At 40.5% G+C, this 26,143-nt stretch overlaps 2 protein-coding genes across 2 annotated transcripts in view; one reads left to right on the top strand and one right to left on the bottom strand.

Annotated features, from left to right (window-relative positions):
* Positions 1-18,730, top strand: part of smn1 (survival of motor neuron 1, telomeric) — a 206,146-nt gene extending 187,416 nt beyond the window's left edge. Inside the window, exon 9 of the mRNA XM_063017485.1 lies at positions 18,720-18,730. The gene's annotated coding sequence lies outside the window, so the exon portion shown is untranslated. The remainder of the gene's footprint in view (positions 1-18,719) is intronic.
* The window catches only part of si:dkey-40c11.2 (drebrin-like protein), a 91,655-nt gene that overhangs the window by 30,738 nt on the left and 34,774 nt on the right, over positions 1-26,143 (bottom strand). Inside the window, exons 2-3 of the mRNA XM_063017483.1 lie at positions 3,167-3,222; positions 1,267-1,379 (exon numbers count right to left, since the gene is read on the bottom strand). Of these exons, the coding sequence (XP_062873553.1) occupies positions 1,267-1,379; positions 3,167-3,222 (169 nt within the window). The remainder of the gene's footprint in view (positions 1-1,266; positions 1,380-3,166; positions 3,223-26,143) is intronic.

Here is a 26,143-nt window from a genome sequence, read left to right as displayed (position 1 = left end):
GGGCCCAGCAGTGGCAACCTGGAAGTGGTGGGGCTTGAACCAGCGACCCTTTGAGTACTAGTCCAGTACCTTAACCGCTAGGCTACAACAGCCCTACAACTCCCTAAGTTCCTGGGGGGCTCTGTTGGTCTTTTGCTGTTACCTTTAGGTTTTTTTCACCCTCTTCCTTATTGCACATTTAACTTATGTATAATTCCCAGCTCTAAATGAAATGAATCATGCACCTTTAAATGAAATGTAATAATCTTTTTTGATAGAAGTAGATTTATACTTAGATTTATGTGTGTTTTTTTTAGGACAGAGCACCTCTACTACCAATATATATTAAGTAGAGACTTTGACCAACCCAAAATTATACTGTATATGATTGAGGGTCAAGCTTTATAGATCCTTTTCTCTGGCAACGATACATTACTTACTTGATGATTTCAGAGAAACATGATCTGGTAATATAAAAACACAGCTCAAGACCTACACAAAGAAATTTGTTTTAAAGGTCTAGTGGGAACAAAGCCTTGTGCAACAAATAAATAAAAACGAATAATTCATTCCATCACCCTGTGATGGCACAGCACAAAATAAATGAAGGAATTAAGGACAGACTGATGAAAGCCTGTTGAGTCTAATGGAACATACACTGCATCTGTATTTGTTTCTGTGGTCACGGTTGGAAAATATCATCTGGTACCCACCAAGTTTCTAATTGCACTGTTAACTGGTAACTAAAGCCACTCCCCCTTCTTCTCTGAACCGCCTGACTGGCTACACATGCCACCTCTGACCTCAAACACAACATTCCAGCCTTGTAGTCTTGGCAACCAACACTGGGAAGGTTCCCAGCATGCCTTGCTCAGTTCGTATTGGAGCTTTTTCAGACGCAAGCTGTTTGGTGGGTCAAAGCCCTTTTGTGGGGAGAAGGCATTGACGTTTCTCATCAACAGGAGTCTCACATACGTGCGTCCTCAAATACAGTTTTAAAGACCTTCTGGATTAGCCAATTAGAAAATAGTTAATGCTCACACCCCATTAAATAGCCAATGAGATCAGAGCATCAAGTTTTCACATCCACTTAAAGTAAACAGTGACCTCAGCCTACATTTAAAGAAGGTCTTTAATGTTGTTACACAGCAGGAGACAATGTAAAGCTTTAAATCCAACAGCAGACTTGATATTTTTATTGCTAGATTTCTGACTGATGGAACTAAAGCATGTTTTAAAGATGCAGATCATGTGAAATCCCACTTCTGAATTGCAATGAGAGCTTACCCAGCAGATCATGACTATCCGTGGCTCTCCCGCTTCGGTCAGTCCATGACTGCAAAGCCCATACATGGGTTTGGCAATGTGGAACTTCTCGACCAATTCCACCAAGCCTCCGGCTACAGAATGACCGAGAGAAAGACAATATTTAAGATCTTTAGCACAAAACAAATCTCCGCTTAACAAGACTTTTTTTTATTGCATTAGATTACCATGTTAGTCACATACACCGATCAGTCATAACATTAAAACCACCTCCTTGTTTCTACACTCACTGTCCCTTTTATCAGCTCCACTTACCATATAGAAGCACTTTGTAGTTCTACAGTTACTGACTGTAGTCCATCTATTTCTCTACATAGCTTTTTAGCATCCTTTCATGCTGTTCTGCATGTACGTGCCCCCTTTGGCACGTACAGTCAGTACAGACTGCATTTTTCACCTGCACGAGTCGAGTTCGTACACTTGACGGGCACTGTGTACGGAGGGCCACACCCCCATCAGCATTATTCCTCAGCCCTGTGCAGGCGCCATCAGTCAGCCAGCAGGGGACGCAGTCGCACCAGTTATGAGGACCTATGATCCGACTTTCTTACCCTCTAACCCTGAACAACAGCCAATCGTTGTTCATGCTGCCGCCCAGCCCAGTCGGAAAGGCAGAGCTGAGATTCGATACGACATATTCGACACCCCAACTCTGGTGCGCTAGCGTACTTTACCGCTGCGCCACCTGAGCGGCTGCTTTACTCCCGTCTTATACTGTCCAATCCATATGGTCTCTTGCAAACCTCAACCTGGCTATTCTGTTTTTTCCACATTAATAAAGGGTTTTTTCTAGCTTGGCATGACTTCAGCCCTGCCCCAAGGAGCCTGTTTCGAACTGTCCTCAGTGCACTTCAGCTGCCAATTGGCGTTCTATTGTAAGTCACTTTGTCACTGTACAGTTTTTGAGTGACATTTGAATGAGTTGGCCGATCAGTGGAGTCATTTTCGCCCAACTGCTAGCTTTGTTGTCCCCAATATCTGCTGCTTGACCTTGTTCTTATGAACTGCTATTTTTTATGCTTATTTTATTAATCTGACAGTAAAGCCAGAACTGAATGCTTCTTTCACTCACGCCAAACCTTCTCTTCCAATCTATTACCATGGTAATGATTTTTTTTAATTTAAGTTTTAATAATCAGTACTCAACAGGGTAATAGACTCCATATCCACAGATCAATCCTAAAGCTATTTCCACTTTCACTTAAAAGTGTTTTGGCCAAAAGTGCCATGAATTAGTTTTTACTACTGAACTAGCTCTGGCTCAGTGAGAATTTAAGTAAACTTCTCTGCCGTGATACAGCTGAAATATATTCTGAGTGTAGAAGATGACAAACAGCTGCTCCAGCTGCAACTTGCATTGCATTGTGAATTGAGTCCTGCTATATTTTGAAACACAAGGTCATGTAACATTGATGATGCATAGCTGGAAACATTTCCATTCATAAATTTGTACTGACTATGATTAATGTATGTAGGCCGACATTAATTAATATTAATAACATTTTGGTGTGACAGCAAAAATCAAGGTAAAATGCACTATATGGCTGAAAGTATGTTAACACTTCTCATTATTGAATTCAGCTGTTTTAGCCACACCCATTCGCTAAAAGCTGCTTTAAAGGCACGAGGGGTACCTACACGATATTATGAGGTTTTAATTATATGGCTGATGGGTATAAATGATATGTTTCCAATTTTGTGGATGTTTAGATGCAAAAGGGGCAGGACTCAATATTAATGACCATGGTATAGCTTATGGTCAGGTGCCAACATGATTTTGGCCATGTACTGAATGTACAAAGAACAGCAGGCTTCTAATTATACCTAATAAAGTTTATACATTCAAAGAAAGCAGACTTACTTCCAGAATTAAACAGCTTCAGGTTGTTTGTGGCTCCATCATATGTGAACAATGCCCTGCAAAAAGAGAACACAGCTTATTTGAAAGATAGCACTACCAGATTGCATTGCCAAGCACTCAGGACTACTTTAAAGATCTATCAGCATGGGTATACAGTTGATCATGTTGACCTACTGTCATTAATCCAAGCTTTACAATTTCACAATTCACACAACCCTTACAATTAAACATATTTTGTTAGAACGTCCTAGAATTTCAGCCATCAGAGACGACTTTTATAGGGTTGAGAACATGAAAGACTTGTTCAAAAAGATTCCTCAAATTAAAATTCTGAACCTTGTAGACAGACTTGATATTAAACAAATGACCTGAACAAGTAATGATGTCCAGTTTCAATATCTGTCTATACCATAACTATAGCCAGTATGTTGCAGATATGGCAATAAACCCAAACAAACAAAAATTCACAATTTTCTGTCCTCTAAACTTCCTGGAATTTCTATAAAAGTAAGAGTCCAGCAAGGAATTATCTTAGCTAACGTCAGTTCATGGGAATGTAGTGAGTGGGCAGGCAGCTGTGAGGACCATATGCTTTTTCATGCATTTTATCATACCTAGATTGAAACCTAACAAAACGTCCTTGCCCCCTGGGATGTATCAAATGTTCTCATGTGAGCTAATTCACACGTCTCCTCTTTATTAGTTAACTATAGTATCTATCAAGCCTGCATGAACTAAAGCCTAGGCTAGACTTACAGGTTTTCCATTGTTTCAGTGAGGACTTGCCTGAGTAATTACTGACAAGATCAAGTCAGGGCTAGTGCATCATGTGATCTAAGGACTAAGGAGCTAACTCTAATAATTCTGTGTAAAAGGAAGAAAACATCTGAGCCAGGGTCGCAGAAGTTTGTCAGTGTAAGACTACAATTGTAAACAGATCAAATTACATACAGTTGCATTCAGAAATATTCAACCCAAATTAGTACAGTAAACTTTTCTGATACAATATTTTGACTGTTGTGGCACAATTATTAAATCCCTATTATAATATTGCTGATTTAAAAACCTACTGCTAGGTTGTATCCCTACGTTCCGACCGGCAGCGATTTTTCCACTCGTCATCCGAATCCCTGGTCGCTCATCGCCCTGTGTTTACACCGAAAGCATCATCATCGCCGCTGGGCGTTTGGTTGCCATGGCAAATCGCTCGTCTATACAGTTCATCCCTGCATAGACCATCCCTGTGTGACAATGTGTTTTTCTTGCATCTCTAGGTAGAATTATTATCTACACACCAAAAACGGAGCGTAACGTTTTACATTGGCAGAAATAATGCGTGTACCGCACTGCTCAATGTAACTATTGGTAATTGCCACTATGCTTCCCTCCTAATTTGCATAACATTCAACTTTACTGAGCTTTTTGAATCACCAATTTCACCCACTTTGTGTAGCTAATGTTCGCTTTGCCTTTTATTGCTGGAAATCTGCAGTTTTAACTGAAAATGAATGACATTTGGTCCCTTCACTGCTGGTTTAAATGTAGGATATGACCTAAAACTAGGTTACACAATAATGAATACGTTGGGAACTCAATACAAAAGCTAAGAGGAGTACATGTCATTGCACCAAAAGGGTAACAGGTATAAGATGGTTTGCAAGACCTTGAACATTTCTAAAGACACCATTGTAAATATTCCATCCAGAAGTTGGAGTCCAAAACATCTAGATGCTGAGCAATCTGTGTCTGCAAAAGACGTACAGGCTGACCTGATAAGGGCTAGGACAAGTGTCTCAATGGCAACTGTTTATCACCAACTGGCAAACATTTATTAACAACTGAGGACCTCATGGTTGGACTCCATGATGCACGCCATGCTTGGCCAAGAAGCACAGAAAGGGATGTGACACAGGAAATTTGGATAGGCCTGCAGAGTTCTGGTACACAGTTCTATAGAGTGATGAATCAAAACTGGAACTGTTCAGCCGTATGGGTCAGCAGTTCGTCTGGTGCAAGAAGGACAAGGTTTACGACCAGAAGAATCGTGATGTAGGGATGTTTTTCTACTGCAGTAACTTGCCGTCTTGACTGTGTGACACGTCATAGATTTACAGTAATGCCAAAGCATTTTGAGAAGGAATATGCCTTCTGTGGTGAAATTAAACCTGGGTGATAATTGGACTTTCCAGCATGACACTGATCCCAGGCACACTTCTAGACCAAACAAAGCTTGGTTAAGGAATCAGTCCATGAATATCCTGGAGTGGCCTTCACAGTATTCAGATTTAAATCCCACACAAGATTTTTGATGGTATTTAATTAAAAGCAGTTGCAGCACAAAAGCCATCAAACCTCAATGAGTGGAAAGACTAGGTAAAGATTCTATGACAGAGGTGTCAGAAGCTTGTTAGCACTTACCAAAATCACTTATTAGAGGTTATTGATGCAAAAAGGATGTTTCATTAAAAACTGAGGCTGGGGGTTGAATAATGTATATATACACACCGATCAACCATAACATAAAAACCACCTCCTTGTTTCTACACTCGCTGTCCATTTTATCAGCTCCACTTACCATATAGAAGCACTTTGTAGTTCTACAATTACTGACTGTAGTCCATCTGTTTCTCTGCATGCTTTGTTAGCCCCATTTCAATGCTGTTCAGTGGTCAGGACTCTCCCAGGACCACCACAGAGCAGGTATTATTTGGGTGGGGAATCACTCTCAGCACTGCGGTGACAATGACGTGGTGGTGGTGTGTTAGTGTGTGTTGTGCTGGTATGAGTGGATCAGACACAGCAGTTCTGCTGGAGTTTTTAAATACCTCACTGTCCCTGCTGGACTGAGAATAGTCCACCAACCAAAAATATATCCAGCCAACAGCGCCCCGTGGGCAGCGTCCTGTGACCACTGATGAAGGTCTAGAAGATGACCAACTCAAACAGCAGCAATAGATGGAACTAGGTAGGAGTGTCTAATAGAGTGGACAATGAGTGGACACGATATTTAAAAACTTCAGCAGCGCTGGATCCACTTATACCAGCACAACACACACTAACACACCACCACCATGTCATTGTCACTGCAGTGCTGAGAATGATCCACCACCTGAATAACACCTGCTCTGTGGTGGTCCTGACCATTGAAGAACAGCATGAAAGCGGGCTTACAAAGCATGCAGAGAAACAGATGGACTACAGTCAGTAATTGTAGAACTACAAAGTGCTTCTATATGGAAAGTGGAGCTGATACAATAAACAGTGAGTGTAGAAACAAGGAGGTGGTTTTAATGTTATGGCTGATCAGTGTATATAGTGCATGTGAAGATTTGTCATTTTTGTCTTTTCCCATGAAGTCCATGATTATTTCAGCAAGATAATGCCAGTCCCCATGTTGTATGCGCTACAACAGCGTGGCTTTGTAGAAACAGAATGTGAGCACTTGACTGGCCTGTCTGCAGTCCAGATCGGTCTTCTATTGAAAATGTATGGTGCAGCATGAAGAGAAAAATCAGCAACAGTGACCACAGACTGTTGATCAGCTGTTTTATAAACACCCCAGTGTCAATGCTGGAAGGAGAATAGTGCTTCAACCAAAATTATGAAAGCAAACAACATCCTGTGATCAATAAGTGTCCGCTGATCCTTTTTTATTATTATTATTATTATGCATTTTTCCCCTTTTTCTCCTTTTTAGAGCGTCCAACCGATGCCGATCCCTGCTCTGATTGAGCGAAGCTAACCCACGCCCCCTCCGACACGTGGGCAGCATGCCGTATGCATCTTATCACCTACACTTTGACGAGTGCAGTGCAGCTCAGCACTGTGTACGGAGAGACACACCCTGATAGCACTCTTTTCTCATCTCTGTGCAGGTGCCATCAATCAGCCAGCAGAGGTCGTAATTGCATTAGTTATGAGACTGAGCCCATCCGACCTAATCCCACCCATATCTGAACAACAGGCCAATCGTTGTTCATGTGGCCGCTCAGCCTAGCCGGCAGCCAGAGCTGAGATTGGATACGATGTATTCGGGATCCCAGCTCTGGTTCCAGCGTGTTTTTACTGCTGTGCCACCTGAGCAGCCGCTGATCCTGTTTTTTAGTTGTTTAACACACACTGCATGACGATGAAAACAACTCTAGTATCTAACTGTAAACCAACTTTAACAAGCATCATCTGGTCAGGGGGGGTCTTTTTCAAATGATAAATGGGGAACAGTGTTTGGCAAAGTTTACAGAGCTACTAATGATTTAATCAACGTTATTAATGTACCAATTTATGTTTAAAATCAAGAGACTGGGCAAGGCCATACCTTGTGACATATCATGTCACACAATGTTTATATAAAGCTTTCCTTGTGTGCACGATGATGCTGGAACAAGAAAGGGGCTTCCTCAAAATGCTGTCACAAAGTTTAAAGCATATGGTATAATTCATACACCTGTTCGCAATGGGTGTGGATGAAACACCTAAACAATATTTCAATGGGGTGTGACATATGGCTATATGGCTACATTTGTTGTGCTTTGTTAAAGGATGCTTGCACGTCCAAGAAACAAAGATGAATCATTATACTTGTGGTTTGCACACCTTGCTTATGTGATGTGAAATGTCCAAACATGTTAATAATACACAGGCTTGCCGCTCAGGTGGCACAGCGGTAAAAAGAAACGCGCTGCAACCAGGGCTGGATTCTGAGAAGCGTCGTATCGAATCCAGCCTTGCTTTACCGGTTCGAAGCTGAGTGGCTATATGAGCAACGATTGGCCGGTTGCTCATGCGGGGGGTGGGACAAAGAACCGGATGTGGGTCTCTCTCTGTCAGAATGCGATTGCGTTCTCTGCCGGCTGATTGGAGGCGCTTACACAGAGATGGGAGAGGGTGCCCTTAGGGTGTGTCTCTCCGCATGCAACGCTAGGTGGCGCCAAACTCGTCAATGTGTGGGTGGCAAAGATGCATCTGGCTGCTGCTCGTGTTTCGGAGGGGATACGGGTTAGCTTCAATCACCTCCGTCAGGGCAGGGTTCGGCATAGACAGAGAGGAAGCACGATGCTAATTGAACAATTGGATGCGCTAAAAAGGGGAATAAATATAAAATTTTAAAAATAAATAAATAAATAAATAAATAAATACACAGGCTTGACCTTTTCATTCATGATTTAAACAGAGCACAAAAGTTTACTTCGATCTGGAATTAGATAGTTCAACAATTCAATAGTGCTATATTAGAAAATGTGGTCAGGAGCGAGCTGCTCCCGGAAAAATGACCCCAGTGCACAAATCTTTTGTTACAGCGGGGGAGCGGGTCACATGTCTCTGGGAATACATAATGAATGAGCTAGAGAAGAAAAAGCATGTCATCATTGTTTTCCTAGTGTCCACTAAGCCTGTGATCACTGGAGGCTACCCAGAGTATGACCCTGTATCTGACAGAATGACTAGTCACGAACAACAACAGTCAGGAACACCTTACACCCACACACTGGCACCCATGCGGTTTGTGCCTAGTCTGCTGTGACACCCCTGTACTGAATTTCTGTTGAACAGTAGAGATAAGATCTATGAGGGAGGTAATGCATACACATTAGCTAACTGTAGTGTAAGGCATAGTTTGTTATATGCATTTATACTTTGCCATGGGATTCATTAGTAAATTTAAATTCCCCAAAAATACATACCTGCATGTTACTTGTATTATCTAAATTTTTACCATAGTGACATGCAGTTTGTGCTGTTGATTTCTCAGGAGCAGCAGTGTATTGGGATTTCAGCCGAGTTAAACACAGGCTGCCAACCAAAGGTCGTTTACCATAGCTTACAGTAGTGGTCCTGCTGTCACGACCAAATCAACTCTGATAAAAGGCTACCTACAAGCTTAACACACCACATACAACCATATCACTACTAGAATAATCCACCATCCACATGTTATCTGCTGCGTGTGGGTCATATTGTCCCCTTTAACATTCACTGATCAGCCATAACATTAAAACCACCTCTACACTCACTGTCCATTTTATCAGATTCACTTACCATATAGAAGCACTTTGTAGTTCTACAATTACTGACTGTAGTCCATCTGTTTCTCTGCATGCTTTGTTAGCCCCCTTTCATTCTGTTCTTCAATGGTCAGGACCCCCACAGGACCACCACAGAGCAGGTATTATTTAGGTGGTGGATCATTCTCAGCACTGCACTGACACTGACATGGTGGTGGTGTGTTAGTGTGTGTTGTGCTGGTATGAGTGGATCAGACACAGCAATGCTGATGGAGTTTTTAAACACCTCACTGTCACTGCTGGACTGAGAATAGTCCACCAACCAAAAATATCCAGCCAACAGCGCCCCGTGGGTCTAGAAGATGACCAACTCAAACAGCAGCAATAGATGAGCGATCGTCTCTGACTTTACATCTACAAGACGGACCAACTAGGTAGGAGTGTCTAATAGAGTGTGAAGTGAGTGGACACGGTATTTAAAACCTCCAGCAGCATTGCTGGGTCTGATCCACTCATACCAGCACAACACACACTAACACACCACCACCACCATGCCAGTGTCACTGCAGTGCTGAGAATGATCCACCACCCAAATAATACCTGCTCTGTAGTGGTTCTGTGGGGGTCCTGACCATTGAAGAACAGAATGAAAGGGGGCTAACAAAGCATGCAGAGAAACAGATGGACTACAGTCAGTAATTGTAGAACTACAAAGTGCTTCTATATGGTAAGTGGAGCTGATAAAATGGACAGTGAGTGTAGAAACAAGGAGGTGGTTTTAATGTTATGGCTGATCAGTGTATATCGTGCATAGCTGCAAATAGGCAATAATAATAATAATCTGTACACCATATAATTTAGCCCTTTTTAGAAATGTAATCTTATTTTATTTGAACAGCACTCAAAGTGAAAGTAATACATAATATAAAACAGATGCTGCATTTCTTCTGAGTGATTGTAACTCTTGGACTTTTTAAGCATGTAGAATTTTTGTTATGTTGAGTCAGATTTAGCTTCATGTTGATCACATCAGTACCTGTCCAGGCTTGTACAAACCTTATTTCCAGATAAGTTGGGACATTTTGTAGAATTCGTTGTTTGATCATTACGGTCAGTTAAAAGGTCAATTAAATTCATTTAACAGCTGATGCTTAATTTCAATTGGGAGTAAAGCTACACAGACAATATAGGCTATACAGACAGTAATTGGCTTGTCCCAGAATCCTTCCTGTGCAGGTGTAAAGAAGCGATCAGCTATCGTACATGTGTTGGAGGAGGTGTGTGTTAGTTACAGCCCTACTTGGTCAGTATTGGAGGCCAGCAGCAGTACAGTGAGTGAAATGCAAACGGGTAATTGGATACGACTAGATTGGGAGGACAATTGGGGGGGAAATGCAAAAAAAATGACCTTAGTTAATGTGAATTATTTTTATGTGAAGCTGTTTATTAAGCCAACAACTAAAGTAATCAAAAGTCAATATTCCAATTCATCCCAAAGGTGTTTTATAGGGTTTAGGTCTAGGTGAAGGCCACTAGTTTTACCACACCAAACCTGTCAAACCCTGTCTTCATGGACCTTGCTTCCTGGGTTGGATTCCTAGGTGGAGCAGTATGGATGCTTTCTGTGTGGAGTTTGCATGTTCTCCCTGTGTCTGTGTGGGTTTCCTCCAGGAGCTCTGGTTTCCTCCCACAGTTCAAAAACATGCAAGTGAGATGAATTGGAGATACACAATTGTCTGTGACTGTGTTTGACATTAAACTTATGAATCTTGTGTAACCAGTAAATACCTGTCCTGTCATGAATGTAACCAAAGTGTGTCAAACATGACATGTAAAATTCTAATTTAAAAAAAAAAATGGACCTTGCTTGGTAAAAAGGAGAAAGGTGAAAAGTCATCTCCAAGCTCCCAAAAATGACTCCATTTAGTATTTACTAGAATTCTGCTAAGCATTCTTGCAATCTCACATTCAAATTCCCCATTTAATTAAGTAATAACCTTTGCTTAGGATTTATGGCTGTCAAATAATACAGTCTCTGGGAGGACATGCTTCACCACCTTCCCATCAAAGTACTCCCATGATTGTAGCCTAAAGCATTATTAACTGCAAAGTTTATTTAGATGAATTTTTAACCCACCATGAAAAGCCTTCTTTGTGTATTTGAAAGCTGAGATGTAATGTGTATTGTTAGGTTATATTACAAGCTTTCACATTTTCAAACATGATAAGACTTAAAAGATTAATTAAAACCTTTAATGAGTTTAAGTCTCTTATTATGTTTCTGTATTTACCGTCTATTCTGTGAGGACCACACACAATCACAAACAGAGCTGAATTAAAGGCACATAAACTTCAGTGCTACACTTTGTCTCCTTGTTTATGGTAAAATTGACGTTAGTAAGACGTCAGTAAGTGACTGTGTTTATAGACTAGTTAGTAATTGAAAAAAAGAAAAAAAAAAAAAAACTAAAGGAGGCCCCAAATACCCAAACCATGGAAGATGCATTAATCTACCGCCATTATTATCTCTTCAATGCCGTTATCATCACTTTATTTCACAGGAGGAAACCCACACAGACACGGGGAGAACATGCAAACTCCACACAGGAAGGACCCGTATAACCCCACCTGGGGATCGAACCCAGGACCACCTTGCTGTGAGGCGACAGTGCTACCCACCGAGTCGCCGTGCCGCCCGGCTGATATCGGTCAACCACAAATAGCTTAAGTTATATTAAAATTATATTTTAGTACAATATTTTTAGCAAACATAAAAAGCTCCAAAATATTTACTGAACATTTGTCCTTGCTCTTACACAACTAGGTTATAATGCACTTGTCCTGACAGTTAAGCATGTTGGGCTTTTTGTTACATTTTCCATGATTTCATTTGTCAAACATTGGACCAGGTGTCAATTTTTAACTGCACTGTTCAGTTGTTTAGTTTAAACACACTCATCATTAATTTAATGTATAGATTGAAACATCCAGTACACCTTATTATGTCAGGTCCATCATGGCTGCTGTTTTTGTGCTATTTCAGTAGTTTAACTGCTTTTTTTTCAGTGTGGCACAAATAAACAGAATCAGAAAGGGTTTTCTTTTGAATCTAAACGTGTTTTCTGGTGTATTATAGACATTTAGTAAGAAAGAGAAATTGTATTAGAAATCATGTTAGAAATCTCTGGTACTCTGGAATTAGTGGGCAGGAGGGTAAATGGACTCAGGTTACATTGTTACAATTCCTGGTTTATTGTTATGCTACAGCAAGACATGTTGGGCAAGGAAGTTAGTAAAATTAGTGTAGATAAGATACCATGATTTGATCAGCTTTGATTTCTCTGGCGCTTTTCTTGGAAATAAGGTTGTTTAAAAAGCTCTGGCAGTATGCACTTTCCACAGTTAAAAATAACCAAACATTAAGGTTCTCCATAAATACTGTTCTTACAGATATCTTATTTCCTATTATAATGTTCTATTAAGTCCTGTTTTGCAACATTTTCATCACTAATATATCCAAACTGGCTTTATGAAGGTCAGTGTGGATTTTTAGTCTGTGCACAATAAATGATGACATTTAAAAACATTTTGTCAATGAGCACTTTACTCACTATTTGTTAAATACTGTCTATTAACATTTTTTTATTTTTTTTTATTTAACCTTTAATTTAACCAGGCGAGTTATTAAGAACACATTCTTATTTACAATAACAGCCTGGCAAGTAGAAGAGTCTACTTGAGGAAGAGGGAAAACAACATCAACAAGGAGAAAAGAAGGACAAAAAACAAAACAATAGTAGTAATCATAGTAGTAAAACAATCAATTCATAGTAAAACAAGTACATGTATAAGTAAAAATATTCCTAATGCTGTTCTTAAATTTTGAGATCGGAACAAAGACCTGTATAGTTTTAAAGTTTTCTGAAGTGTGTTCCAATCTCTAGCAGCAGATAACTGAAATGATGAAGAGCCAAAAGCAGTGTATGTTTTGGGGATGTTTAATTGAATGATGCTAGATGACCTGGTGTTATATGTAACAGACACTGGCTGTAACAGGTTTTGTAGATAAGGTGGTGTTCGACCAAGGAGAGTTTTGTAGATGAGTGTAAACCAGTGTATACTGCGACGAACATGTAAAGAAGGCCAATTAACCAAAGAATAAAGAGAGCAGTGATGAGTTCTGAAGTGAGCATTTGTAAGAAATCGGAGAGCTGAATGGTACAGGGCATCCAGCTTCTGAAGGGTGTTTTTGCTTGCCACTCGATTAACTGTATCTCCATAGTCAAACATAGGAAGTATAGTCATCTGAACAAGAGTGAGTTTAGCAGCACGAGTAAAGGAAAAACGATTTCTGTACAGGAAACCAAGTTTGGCCTTGACTTTTGATTGTAACTGAGTAATATGGTGTGAAAAGGACAATGAACTGTCTAACCAGATGCCTAAATATTTGTACTTTGTGACTTGTTCCAAGATGGCTCCTTCCCTGGTAGTAAACTTAAAAAAGGGTTCAAGTAACTTGCCCTTCCAGTCAAACCACATAATCTTTGTCTTAGAAATGTTTAATGACAATTTAAGGTTGGCAAAATAATTTTTAACCTGGAGAAAGCCATCTTGGAGCAAGGACAGTACACAGTCAGGGGAAGAGCCGGAAGCATACAAAATTGTGTCATCTGCATATACGTAAGTGAAGAAGAGCATTTCCAGCAACAAGGGGAATATTATTAATGTATACAGAAAACAATGTAGGTCCTAATATTGACCCTTGAGGGACACCATTAGTAACCCAACGAGGGAGAGAAAAGACATTTTCTAATTTCACAATCTGTGACCTAAGAGAAAGATAATCTGTAAACCAGGCTAAGGAATGATCTGTGATCCCTATGTTGCCCAACCTTTTTATCAAGATGGTATGGTCAACTGAATCAAAGGCTTTGGCTAAGTCAATAAATATTGCAGCACAATATTGCTTAGCGTCCAGTGTGGATATAATATCATTTAAGACTTTTAAAACTGCAGTGACACACCCATAACCTGGTCGGAAACCAGACTGTACACCAGATAAAATTTTCTTTTCGTTAAGATAATCATGTAACTGCTTATTGACAAATTTTTCACAGACCTTGCTTGAGGCTTGAGAGAGAAACTGGGAGTGTAAGTATCGTGTGAAGTTAAAGCTACGGCCTGATCCACACTAGTATGGAACTGATCCTCTGTTATGGCTATAACAATCTTTACCCTTTTAGGAAAGCTTTCCACATTTTATAGTGTTTGTGGGTATTTGTGCCCATTCACTCATGCACATGGGTAAGGTTAGGCAACAATGAGAACGCCTGGCTTGTAATCAATATTCCAATTCATCCCAAGGGTGTTTAATAGGGTTTAGGTCTAGGTGCAGGCCACTAGTTTTACCACACCAAACCTGTCAAACCCTGTCTTCATGGACCTTGCTTCCTGGGTTTGGTGGAGCGGTGGAGCGGTCTGGGTGCTTTCTGTGTGGAGTTTACATGTTCTCCCTGTGTCTGTGTGGGTTTCCTCCGGGAGCTCTGGTTTCCTCCCACAGTCCAAAGACATGCAAGTGAAGATTAAGGTCAATCAGAGATACCAAATTGTCTGTGACTGTGTTTGACATTAAACTGATGAATCTTGTGTAATCAATAACTACCTGTCCTGTCATGAATGTAACCAAAGTGTGTAAAACATGACGTTAAAATCCAAATTTTGGAACAGAAAAGGGCACTTCCCAAACTGTTGCTACCAAGTTGTAAGTAAATAATCTATTTTAAATACTTCTAAATTAGATTTTATACACCTGCTATAGGTGTTATGGGTATGGCTGAAACATCGAAACTTGTCCACATACTTTTGATCGAAGAGTGTCAAAACCATGACCCTAAAGTAACCCTAAGTTTGCTTTATCGTTACCAAGGGAGCACGCTGTATTGTAAGAATTAGATACAGCTGTTAGGGCCTGCTATGGTTCGGTATTTCACAACATGGCAAGATGTCATTACCTCATGTGAGTTAAGGCTGTGAGTGGCTGACAGATGCTTCAGGGGTAGGATTGGATTTCTGTAGACTTTATTCACGAGACTCTATGTTTGAAGATAACGACATTAAGCAAGAAACAGACCTAGACATGCAAGAGAGGACACTGGCAGCAATGAATAGATTACAGTATGCACATGTTCCATGTGAAATGTACAGTATATCTATGCTTTCTATTATTGAACTGCAGAGATGATTATTTTTCAGCTGTTTGTTAGTCTGCTGAACATAGTGGAATTTTGTCAGGATAGTGAAATCTTCAACAGGAGATGCAGGTCGTCTGACCAAATAGTGGTCCAGACCGCCTGTCTTCACACATACGGCCTTCCTGTGTGGTAGGCTTGATGAGAAAAACACAGATGTTCTTGTTCCCCAGCCTGCGCCTGGCCCATTCACCTATGAGCTCAAGCAGACATAGGAAGGAGTGGGGAAAATGGGTTACACTCGGACCAGGACTAAACAAAAGAGCAGGAGGATGTGAAGAAACATGAAAGTAAGAGACCAAGGGAAATGAGCTAAAAGGGAGCCTAACACAAGAACATGGGGAGCTTTATAACTAGATGATTAGTGGCATTCTTTATATGTTTATAGTTAATGCCCTACTTAATTAATTTGCAGTGAAATGTAGAATTTAAGGTTTGTGTTTAGCGTAGTGTATGAAATATGAGGCGCAATATGAGGTGGTCTTAGCAATCATACGGCAATTAGGGTAGTATAATGGACTTTTCTGTGGTGTAGCGTGCTGTGCTGACAATGTTTGATGTATGTGTTTATGTATTGAGCATGTTTTGTTCCTTTTGGGGATTCCGTAGTATGTGGAAAAGTGCGCTTCTCTACACGTGATCATCTCTCTGTACTCTGTGCTGCACCTCAAAAGAACAAGCCTGTAAAGTATTATGCTCCTGATTGTTTGTCTATGTACTAGGGTTGGGCGGTATGACGGTATTGCGGTATACCGCGATATTTAAAAATGTTGACGGTATTTAAAAATGTTGACGGTATTTTAAAAATGTGAAGCACCAAATTTCTGCTTCAGGTCCACCTTGAAAACTGAGACTGTAAGACCTTGGCGCATCCACAATAAGGGAGGGGCGGGAGTTGTAGGCGGTTAGAGCTCACTAATTGGTTGTGGGGGTGCTCACTGTTTGAGGTGATAACACAAAAGCTAGGGAGCGCTCTACATAGGGTGTGTTCAAACACCAAGTGAGCTGCCTTGCTCCCTTACTGCCTACATAGGCAGCTGCCTCAGTAGAGAGGATTCTAATAAGTCAATGAATTATTATAACGCAGGTTATTCGAACGCGCTACTTAGACAGCGATTCCATCAGGTTTTGCTTGCTAATCTAACAGTTAGCATCTTGCCATTCAAAACCATGGGATGGGGTGGCACAACGCGCTAGTATGTCAATATAACATCTCCGTGTACCGAATACGGTTACATTCACTGACAAGCCCGAACTTGCAAAAGAAAAACACTTGTGCAAGTTTATACAATATAATATTATCTGTGTGTGTGCGTCGCGCTCACTCTTCGCGATACTAAAAGTATTTCGGATTTGAATTCCGACAATTAACAGCTTTTATTATAATTCCCCGTACTGATGTTAAGCACAATGGGTGTATTACAGCCGATTAAAATGGCGCAAAAATGAAAACATGTATATAACGGCTCCCAGAGATGCGACTCGGTTCATTTGAAAGAGCCCCCCCCCCCCCCCCCCCCACGGTATAATACCATATACCGTGGTATTTTCTGAAGTCGGTATGACGGTATGAAAATCGGCAATACCGCCCAACCCTACTATGTACAGTTTATTTCTTTCTTTATAAACTCAGCAAACTCTAAAAGCGTTCGGTTACACTAGCAATCGGTTAAGATGTCGAAGTATAAAGCAGCTAAAAACACTACTTGAGTAATTGAGTTGGGGGGGGGTGTCAAAACACGGACGAGAATTACCGTATTTGGGACTGTCGCTGAATGTTCTAGGTTTTCATTCAACTATCAAGGTAGGCTGTGTTGTGTATTGTAGCTTCCATTTATTATATCATTTAATTTATGAGTTATTTAATGACTCGTAAAATCGGCACTTTGCTTTCAAAATCCCGTGAAATTTGAGATTTTTGAGAAACGAGGTCCGTGAAATAAAGCACATTTTTAGTAGGGCTCTATTTATAGTGGATAGTGGTTTTGCTTTAAACAGCTTTTGGTAGGTTGTTGCTAAATAAATCAAATGCACACAGTATACACCATGAATACACCATTAATAATTAAAGTACCCATATAAATAGGGCTGGTTTAGGGTGCTCAGGTGGCACTGGTAACATATGCTAGAACACCAGAGCTGAGATTTCAAACACATCGTTTCAAATCTCAGCTCTGCCATCCGGCAGGCTGGGCGCCTAAGTGAACAACGATTGGCTGTTGTTCACACAGGTTGGGAAGCCGGACCAGGGCTCCTCATTACTAATGCAATTACGACCTCTGCTGGCTGATTGATGGCGCCTTCCTGAGTCGAGGAATAATGCATTGATCAGGGTGTGGCTCACCGTACACAAAGCTGATCTACATATGAACTCGCCTAGTGCAGGTAAAAACATGCAGTCGGTACTGCACACATGTCGGAGGGGGCATGTGTTAATTGCGGCGCTCCTCAGTCAGCAGTGGAGGTTAGCATTGGTAGAGGGGAAGCGTAATGCAATCAGGGTGATTAGATACAATAGATTACGAAGACAATTGGGTGAAAAATTGCAAAAATAAAATAAATAAATAGGGCTAGTTTGACTGCACTATTTAAAAAGTAAATACGACAGTCCTCTCAGCATATGATGAACATTTGGGTTTACTTTATGACACTAATGATGAATTACGAGGCCATGCCACTAAATGACACTATGGAATAGTTTTTCCCACTCTTACTGTTTCTTCGTCCTAGTTACAAGATACAGCTCAACCCCCGTGGCACCCGATTATAAAAACATAGGGTCTTGCAATACAGTCCTCCCTCCCCAGTGCCCCTTCCAGGCTCCATTTTTCAGCACAAACCTCTGGATCCCATCTCAGAGCAGCTCTAAATTAGCCAGCATTGCCTTGTGCTGACCTAGGACCCCCTGATGCTATTTATAGGAGTATGCCCCAGAACTGAGTTCACAGACATAGCATTCACTACCACTCATTTCCTTTTCCTCGTCACCAAAAATGGAAGAAACGGGTCACCCCTAATGTACATTTTCCCCCCACACATCCTCCCTGTGTCTGTGACTGGCTTTGATTTACAGAACGCTCTTCACCAGTATGATTATGTGTAGAGGTTCTTCATAATCTTTCCAGTGTACATGTATGTTAATCTCCCAGATAGCCAGCAATAAACTCCATCTGCTTGCTTACTCTTGTTCAGGTACTGTAATGTCTTAATTATAGTTGCATTTTATTTTGACTGCTAACCATAATAAATACTGCAGCAAGCCTTCCACATTTGTAATTATGCATCTTTAATTTTAAGGTGTCTTAAAATGAGCTGCTTGAACCCACTGTGGAAGGCGTGGGTCAACACCAGTGTAGTTTATAGAACGACACTCCCCAGCTTCCCAACACTAATCAGCACTTATTGCAGTCAGCTGTTAGGATGCTTAAAATGAAGTCCGATACCACAGCTCTGTGCTGAGTCTTTGCTTAAGCCAGTAAGGTAGTTAGACGGTTTGGTGCGATCTGTCTTTAGAAAGAAGGTAATGAAAGAGCATGGAGTGATATTCCTGAGTAGAAATCAGCTCATAGATTACTCTTTTATATATTCTTTTCTTTACAGGCCAGTTACAGGCCAGTGGAGGTCTGCAATAATATTAACGCGTATGTTTAGATAAGTTACCTCTTTTGGTAACTTTTCAAAACCACTTAATGGCAGCATGGGGGCGGCACGGTGGCTTGGTGGGTAGCACTGTCACCTCACAGCAAGAAGGTTCCGGGTTCGATCCCCAGGTGGAGCTGCCCAGGTCCTTTCTGTGTGGTGTTTGCATGTTCTCTCAGTGTCTGCATTGGTTTGCTCCGGGAGCTCCAGTTTCCCCCCACAGTCCAAAGACATGCAAGTGAGGTGAATTGGAGATACAAAATATTCGATATAGTTTCAAACATTTTCGATAGTGTTCGATATAAACTTGTGAAGTGATGAACCTTGTGTAATGAGTAACTACCGTTCCTGTCATGTGCTAGCCCATCACCGCTGAGATCTAGGCGTCTATGCAGACATGATTGACTGTCTTGACCCTGCCTTGTCCCGGAACATCCTGCCTTTGAGGTAAAACTGGACCCTATGCAATCTTGACCCTGAATAAAAAAAAAATAATAATAATATGGTGGTTGTCTGCGTGGGTTTCCTCCTGGAGCTCCGGTTTCCTCCCACAGTCCAAAGACATGCAAGTGAGGTAAATCGGAGATACAAAATTGTCCATGACTGTGTTTGACATTAAAGACTTGAACTGATGAATCTTGTGTAACTACCTGTAATGTCATGAATGTAACCGTGGTGTGTAAAACATGACGTTAAAATCCTAATAATATTAAAAATAATAAATAATTTTAAACCACTTATCTGGCCACCTAAATAAATAAAATGTCTTTACATATGGCCGCCTAAAACAGCCTTTAGATTATTGGCAAAATGTTTTTACACTATTTTTTACTCCTGAAACGTAACTTCACAGCAACATCAGGGCTTTAACAAACACAGCGGAGCGTTTCAAACCATTATAAACGCATTACCCTCTAGTGCAATAACATTCTTCCACCTAAGACTTTTTTCCACCTAAAAAAGGCCTAGGGAAGAAACAATCCACTAACTCTGAACTGACTTTTAAATGTTAGAAAAATTCAACCTTCAGTCCTGCACACCAGGACTAATAATCAGCTATTTGTTAGTGATCCTGGAGTTCTAGTGTCAGTTTTACAGCACATCTATGAGACTTATAGAACTAATACTGCTTGCCCTTGTTAGTCAGGGATTGTTTCTTGTTAGACTATAGCAGCAGATCTATAAAACAGCAGCTATTTAAAGAGTAACAAAAGAACAAATAGGGTCTGGCTTTCTGACTGGGGCTACTGTAGGCACACAGAACAATATAGAATGACAGAGGGGTAGTAATGGGAAAGACCAAGGAAGTCAGAAAAGTTAAATTAGTTTAAAGGCAGGATCTTAAAGACCAGCTCAATAACAGGAAGATGAAAATAGCTTGCAATTATCTCACATAATAAATCAAAAGCACTTACAGGGAAAGTTAAAAGTTTACACACATCAGTTTACACACACATCTTTCATCAGTCTTGGATTGTAGTGATTTTGGCAGCTGTTCTTTTTCTGTGACTAAATGAAAACAGCACATAGATATTTCTCCAAAATAGGGCAGCCGCGATTGGTCGACCTAGTCGATGCATCAATATTTTAAGTCTGCATCATTTTTAAAACTGTTTATAAATGATCATTTTTAATTTCTGCAATGTTTCCATTCATATAACTGTTCATATGATTTCCCTCAGCACTACTTGCTGCGTGCAAGTCGTATTTGGTCCAATCACTGGTTGGGGGCATTAAACACAGTCTTAAAAAAAGCCGTCTGCAGCAGTCAGAGGCCGATTGTAGATATTTCATAATATATAAGAAAAGCTCAAAGTTTTCCAAGACCCAAATCATCAAAATTTTGGGAATACTTACAACTGGCACAAAACAAAAATGTGGTTTGTACACTGTGCAAAGCTTTGATGGTACCACAGCAGCACTAGCGCGATGTTGCACGTCTATATTGTTTTATTACGCTTCTTAATCGCGGAGATCTTGGAATACCGTATTCCTTAGCGAGTTCATTTAGGGCTCATTTTTACTTCTATATTGTTTCATTAAACTTTTTAATCACGGAGATCCTAGAATACCGTATTTCTTAGCGAGTTCAGTTAGGGCGCATTCACACACGTTGGGCACTTTGCTGCGTTGGGCTCACGATTTTTCCAGTTGCAGCGGCAATCGAAGCGCAAAAATCTTCTCATATGAATGAGCCTTAGTGCTAACCACTTTGTTAACATGGCTTAGAATTTGATGTAAGTTTTGAGTGAATGTGTAGGTTAGAATCTGGGCTCATTTTGTTGTTACTGTACGTTGGACTTAATGAGACGTACCCACCTCTATTTTATTTCTGCTGTAAGTTTAAGCACTTTGCTTTGTATACAGAATGCCATAAACACACGTTGCACTTCGTTTAATATGGAGCACTTGAGAATTTGATACTATGGACATAAACCCTGTTTACATTTAGTTTTGTGCCATATTATTATGCCGTACAGTTTGCTGTTAAAATAAAAGAAGCTTAAATGACATTCTGAATGACATTTTTTAAAGGAAAATTAATCGTTAGATTAATCGACTAATCTATAGATTAATCGATAGAAAAATCGTTAGTGGCATCCCTAGTCCAAAACATCGCAAGTGTTTTTTATTTTATTTTTGGACAAAATTTGTTTACTAGACTGCGTAGATAATCAAATAAATGCATAAAACGGATCATCCAGTACCTAATGGTTACAATCAAACAATACATTTTGGTGTATTTTTCCATCAATCCTAAAAAATCAGATTGCTGTTGACTGTCAAGATTAACTATATTGTTGTGACCTTACTGAGTCTTTTATCCAAGTGTAATAACTGCCAGAAATATAAATACCTGGAACTTTTAATCTAACTCATGTTAACTTGTGTCAAGAATCAAAATCAGAATCACTTTATTTCGCCAGGTATGTTACACATATGAGGAATTTGTTTTGGCAATACACATAATAATACACATAATAGTACACATAATTATACACACAATACACATGTATGACATGTAGCATGTTAACAGTCCGTGTGCTGTCTGGTCTGTTAAATAAGTATTAACCAAGGGAGCAACTGTGGTTAAGAAATGTTAGAGCTCTTTCTTTGCCAGACGGAAGTGTTTGAAAGAGGTGATGTCCAGGATGAGAGGGGTCTGCTGTAATTTTGCCAGAGCGCTTCAGCACTCTGCTGTTGTAGATGAGAGCCAATATATTAACCCACAACCTTTCAATTGACAGCCTAAAGCTCTACCCATTAGGCTACCACTGTCCAAGCCATTACCCCTTTGTTTTAAGAGCTAAACCTAATTATTATCAGCAATAGAAATAAGCATTTTTTAAATCACTGTATCTGTACCAGCAACGAATGTGTGATGTACCCATGGTTCAGAAGAGCCACATCTCCATCAGAAATACAAAAATACAGCATCAAGCAACACACTACTGCCATAAACACAAAGTACTCCATATACACTTGTTTGTTTATTATGATTTTAACGTCATGTTTTACACTTTGGTTACATTCATGACAGGAACAGTAGTCACTCATTACACAAGGTTCATCAGTTCACACAAGGGTATATCGAACACAGTCATGGACAATTTAGTATCTCCAATTTACCTCACTTGCATTTTTTTGGACTGTGGGAGGAAACCCACGCAGACACTGGGAGAACGTGCAAACTCCACACAGAAAGGACCCGGACCGCCCCACCTGGGGATTGAACCCAGGACCTTCTTGCTGTGAGGCGACAGTGCTACCCACTTAGCCACCGTGCCGCCCCCATATACACTTAGAAATGTGTTTGGCCAGACTCTTTATTAACAAAGGCGTAGAAACATGAAGTTGTGGAAATTTTCACCAACCAAAATTGTGTTCTCATACAAACAAAAAATACATGACAGAGAACACATGGAGTGGAGGTGGATATCCAAACACATGCTAAAAGGAAGGAAAGACCACTCAGGTGGCGCAGCGGTAAAAACACACGCTGTACACCAGAGCTGGGATCTCGAATACATCTTATCGAATCTCGGCTCTGCCTGCCGGCTGAGCGACTACATGAACAATGATTGGCCTGTTGTTCAGATAGGGGCGGGATTAAGCCAGAGGGGTCTCTCAGACTAGTGCGATTACGACCTCTGCTGGCTGGTTGGCGGCGCCTGCACGGAGATGGGAAAGGAGTGCGGTAGAGGGTGTGGCTCTCCATACACAGTGCTGTACTGCACTGCACTCGTCAAGTGTAGGTGATAAGATGTTCAATTGCTGTGCACGTGTCGGAGGGGCCTAGATCTCCCCAATCAGGAACAGGGACCAGCATTAGTGAGAGGATGATTGATGGGCAGTAATTGGATGCGCTAAAGTGGGAGAAAAAAATAAAAGGAAGGAAAGGAGGCATACAAAAACTACATTTACTGGTTATGTTTGTATATCTGTTCCACAAACCAGTTTACCAGTAGACAACCGTTTAATTTGTGTTCTTGGGTTGTCTACTTAGGTAATGTTTACTATGGAAGCACTTCTGTGTAAGTCACTCTGCATAAGAGCATCTACTAAATGCCAAAAATGTAAATGTAAACTTACAACATAAAGTAAGAAGTAAATATCACACCATAAAAATGTAAAACTCCAGCCAAGAACCAAGCATCTGAACATGTGAAGCTTTAGACAAATTGGATCAATTGATTATATTGATGTGGAAGTGGCAAAAGGGTTCAGATTAAACTCATTAGCAGAGGACAGTGTGTAGTTACAGCTAGCAGAAAATGAACTGGGATGTGTGCTGAAAGAGGAGCAAGACGTGTACAGTTACACCTATTGATTAAAGTGAGAACATCCTCAGCACAGTGTGCTGTAACCTGACGTTCAGATGCAGACTTATCCACATGTAGCCACATACACTAAAACATGTATATCTATATCTTCTCTGGAATAAAAGAGAAATGAAACTCCACTAATGCTGATGAATTTTTGACCAAGTACCAACATTAAAATGCTTGTGATTTAAAGCAAATGTTAACAAATGTTTCAAAAAGTCAATAGTTTACACTTTGTGTGTAGCTAATTTTTATACAGAATTTCAGTTTTTTTTTATTTTTTTTTTATTTCAGTTCATTTTCATCAACCTTTTATTCTGGTCAAGGTTACATCAGGTCTAATTTTTCCAGGAAACATTAGGCACAAAGGCAGGATGTCCCTGGACAAGGACGGCAATCCATAGCAGGGCCTCAGACATAGCCGATCATGTCTGCGTAGATGCCTGGATCTCAGGGGTGATGGGCTAACATAATAGACCACTGCGCCACCCGAGTGCTATTTTATTATTTATTTTTGTTATTTAATTAATAACCACAGGGCATAATTAACATTTCAATCTGAAACAGAATATTACCAAGTAGTTCCCCCACAAAAAACCCCCAATTATCTTTGTGCTATGATTATCTACGTGAAACCTTGCTCATTATTTAATGTATTTTGGTACTATTAAAGACACTATTTGGCCAAAACTTTGTGGACACCTGACCATAAGCTTGTTGGACATTCTATTACACAACCAACAACAGTAATGTAGTGTGCCACTCTTCTATAAGCTTCTATAAGTATTCTATAAGCTATTAGCAATGGGTGGGGCTGAAACACACGAACTCAATAATGAGGGGTTCACATCTCTATATAATGATGTAAATAAATCGCACCATATCAAGACATTGCTTTATCTTGGTCAGGTTTGTGGTGGGTCCGGTTTCCTGGTATCGCTGGGTACAATGCAGTAACGCACACCAGACAGGAAGCCCATACACAGCGGGACCTTGGCCATCTCCCCCTTAGACATAGTTAATCATGTGTGTATGCAGGCGCTCGACCAGCTGATAGCACCGTTGAGGATTCAAACTCTTGATCCCAGTGGTAGAGGGCTTGCACAATTTACAGCTGCAAGCGTCAAAAACCATACATTTAATTGTATGTAACAGGTTTGGCTAATATAAAATAAAACACTAACTCTATTACAATTACAATTGAGAGCTTGAACGGGCATATTAAAGTACTTTTTAGATCCTGGTATTTTGGAGAGAAAAACATTGAACATGTAACAAAAGAACTAGTTTTATTTTACTACTGTAGGTCAAAAGCGCTATAAAAGCTAAATGAACAAGATGACTAATCCTTTTCTGGATATTTACTTTGATCCTCAACTAATGATGGGATAGTTATTTTCCTAATTACGAAGGAAACCATAATGTTTCCTTTCAAGTGCTTTTTCCTCATGCACAGGTCAGACAATTACACAGAAACCAGTTACTCATAACCTCTCCCAGGCACAAGGGAGCTCCATCCCCCAGGCTATCAGCCCTTATTCTGCTTTAACTTCCTTCATCACATTACAGCATGATCGTGTGCCACCTTGACAGTGCCACTGATGTATGTCTAATTAACATGAACACTGATCAGCCAAAACATTAGGACCACACACCAAAAATGTGTGAATGTCATGATCAGGGAGACTTTTTTTTGTTGCAACGAGATGCTGCTTCCACCTGGGGGTGATATGAGACGATAAACACCCGTGTGTTGGAAATGGAAGCAGTGTTGTCATTGCTGATGTACCAATCTCAAATTATTTATTCTTTCTGTGCAGCCCGGTAATAAATGACCCACAGACCGGTACCGGTCCACAGCCCAGTGGTTGAGGACCACTGCATTAAATAATGGGCTGACGGTAGTTACTGGTAGTACGGTGTTAAATGCAGCAGATATGGACAAGCATAAAGACCTGAGTGACTTTAAGAACCAAACCATTATGGCCAGACGACTGGTTTGAAGTATCTCCATAACAGCAAGGGGTGTTTACAGGCAGCTGTGCTGAGTACCCACTGGCAGAAGTCCTAGCCACAAAGCGGTTAGTTGGGCAGCCAAGACTCACTGATGCCAGGGGACATAAAAGCAATGGGCGTCTGGCACGGACAAACAGAAGAGCTACTGTGGCTCAAACTGGAGATGATTTTAATATTGGTAATGGTGTAAATGTGTCACAACAGACAGCGCAATAAACCCTTCTGTGTAGTCACGGTTTACTGGCA

This window comes from Trichomycterus rosablanca, chromosome 21 (genome assembly GCF_030014385.1).
Source record: "Trichomycterus rosablanca isolate fTriRos1 chromosome 21, fTriRos1.hap1, whole genome shotgun sequence".
Lineage (NCBI taxonomy): Eukaryota > Metazoa > Chordata > Actinopteri > Siluriformes > Trichomycteridae > Trichomycterus > Trichomycterus rosablanca.
The sequence above is the reverse complement of the archived record's forward strand: the minus strand, read 5'-3'. Positions and strand labels throughout refer to the sequence as shown.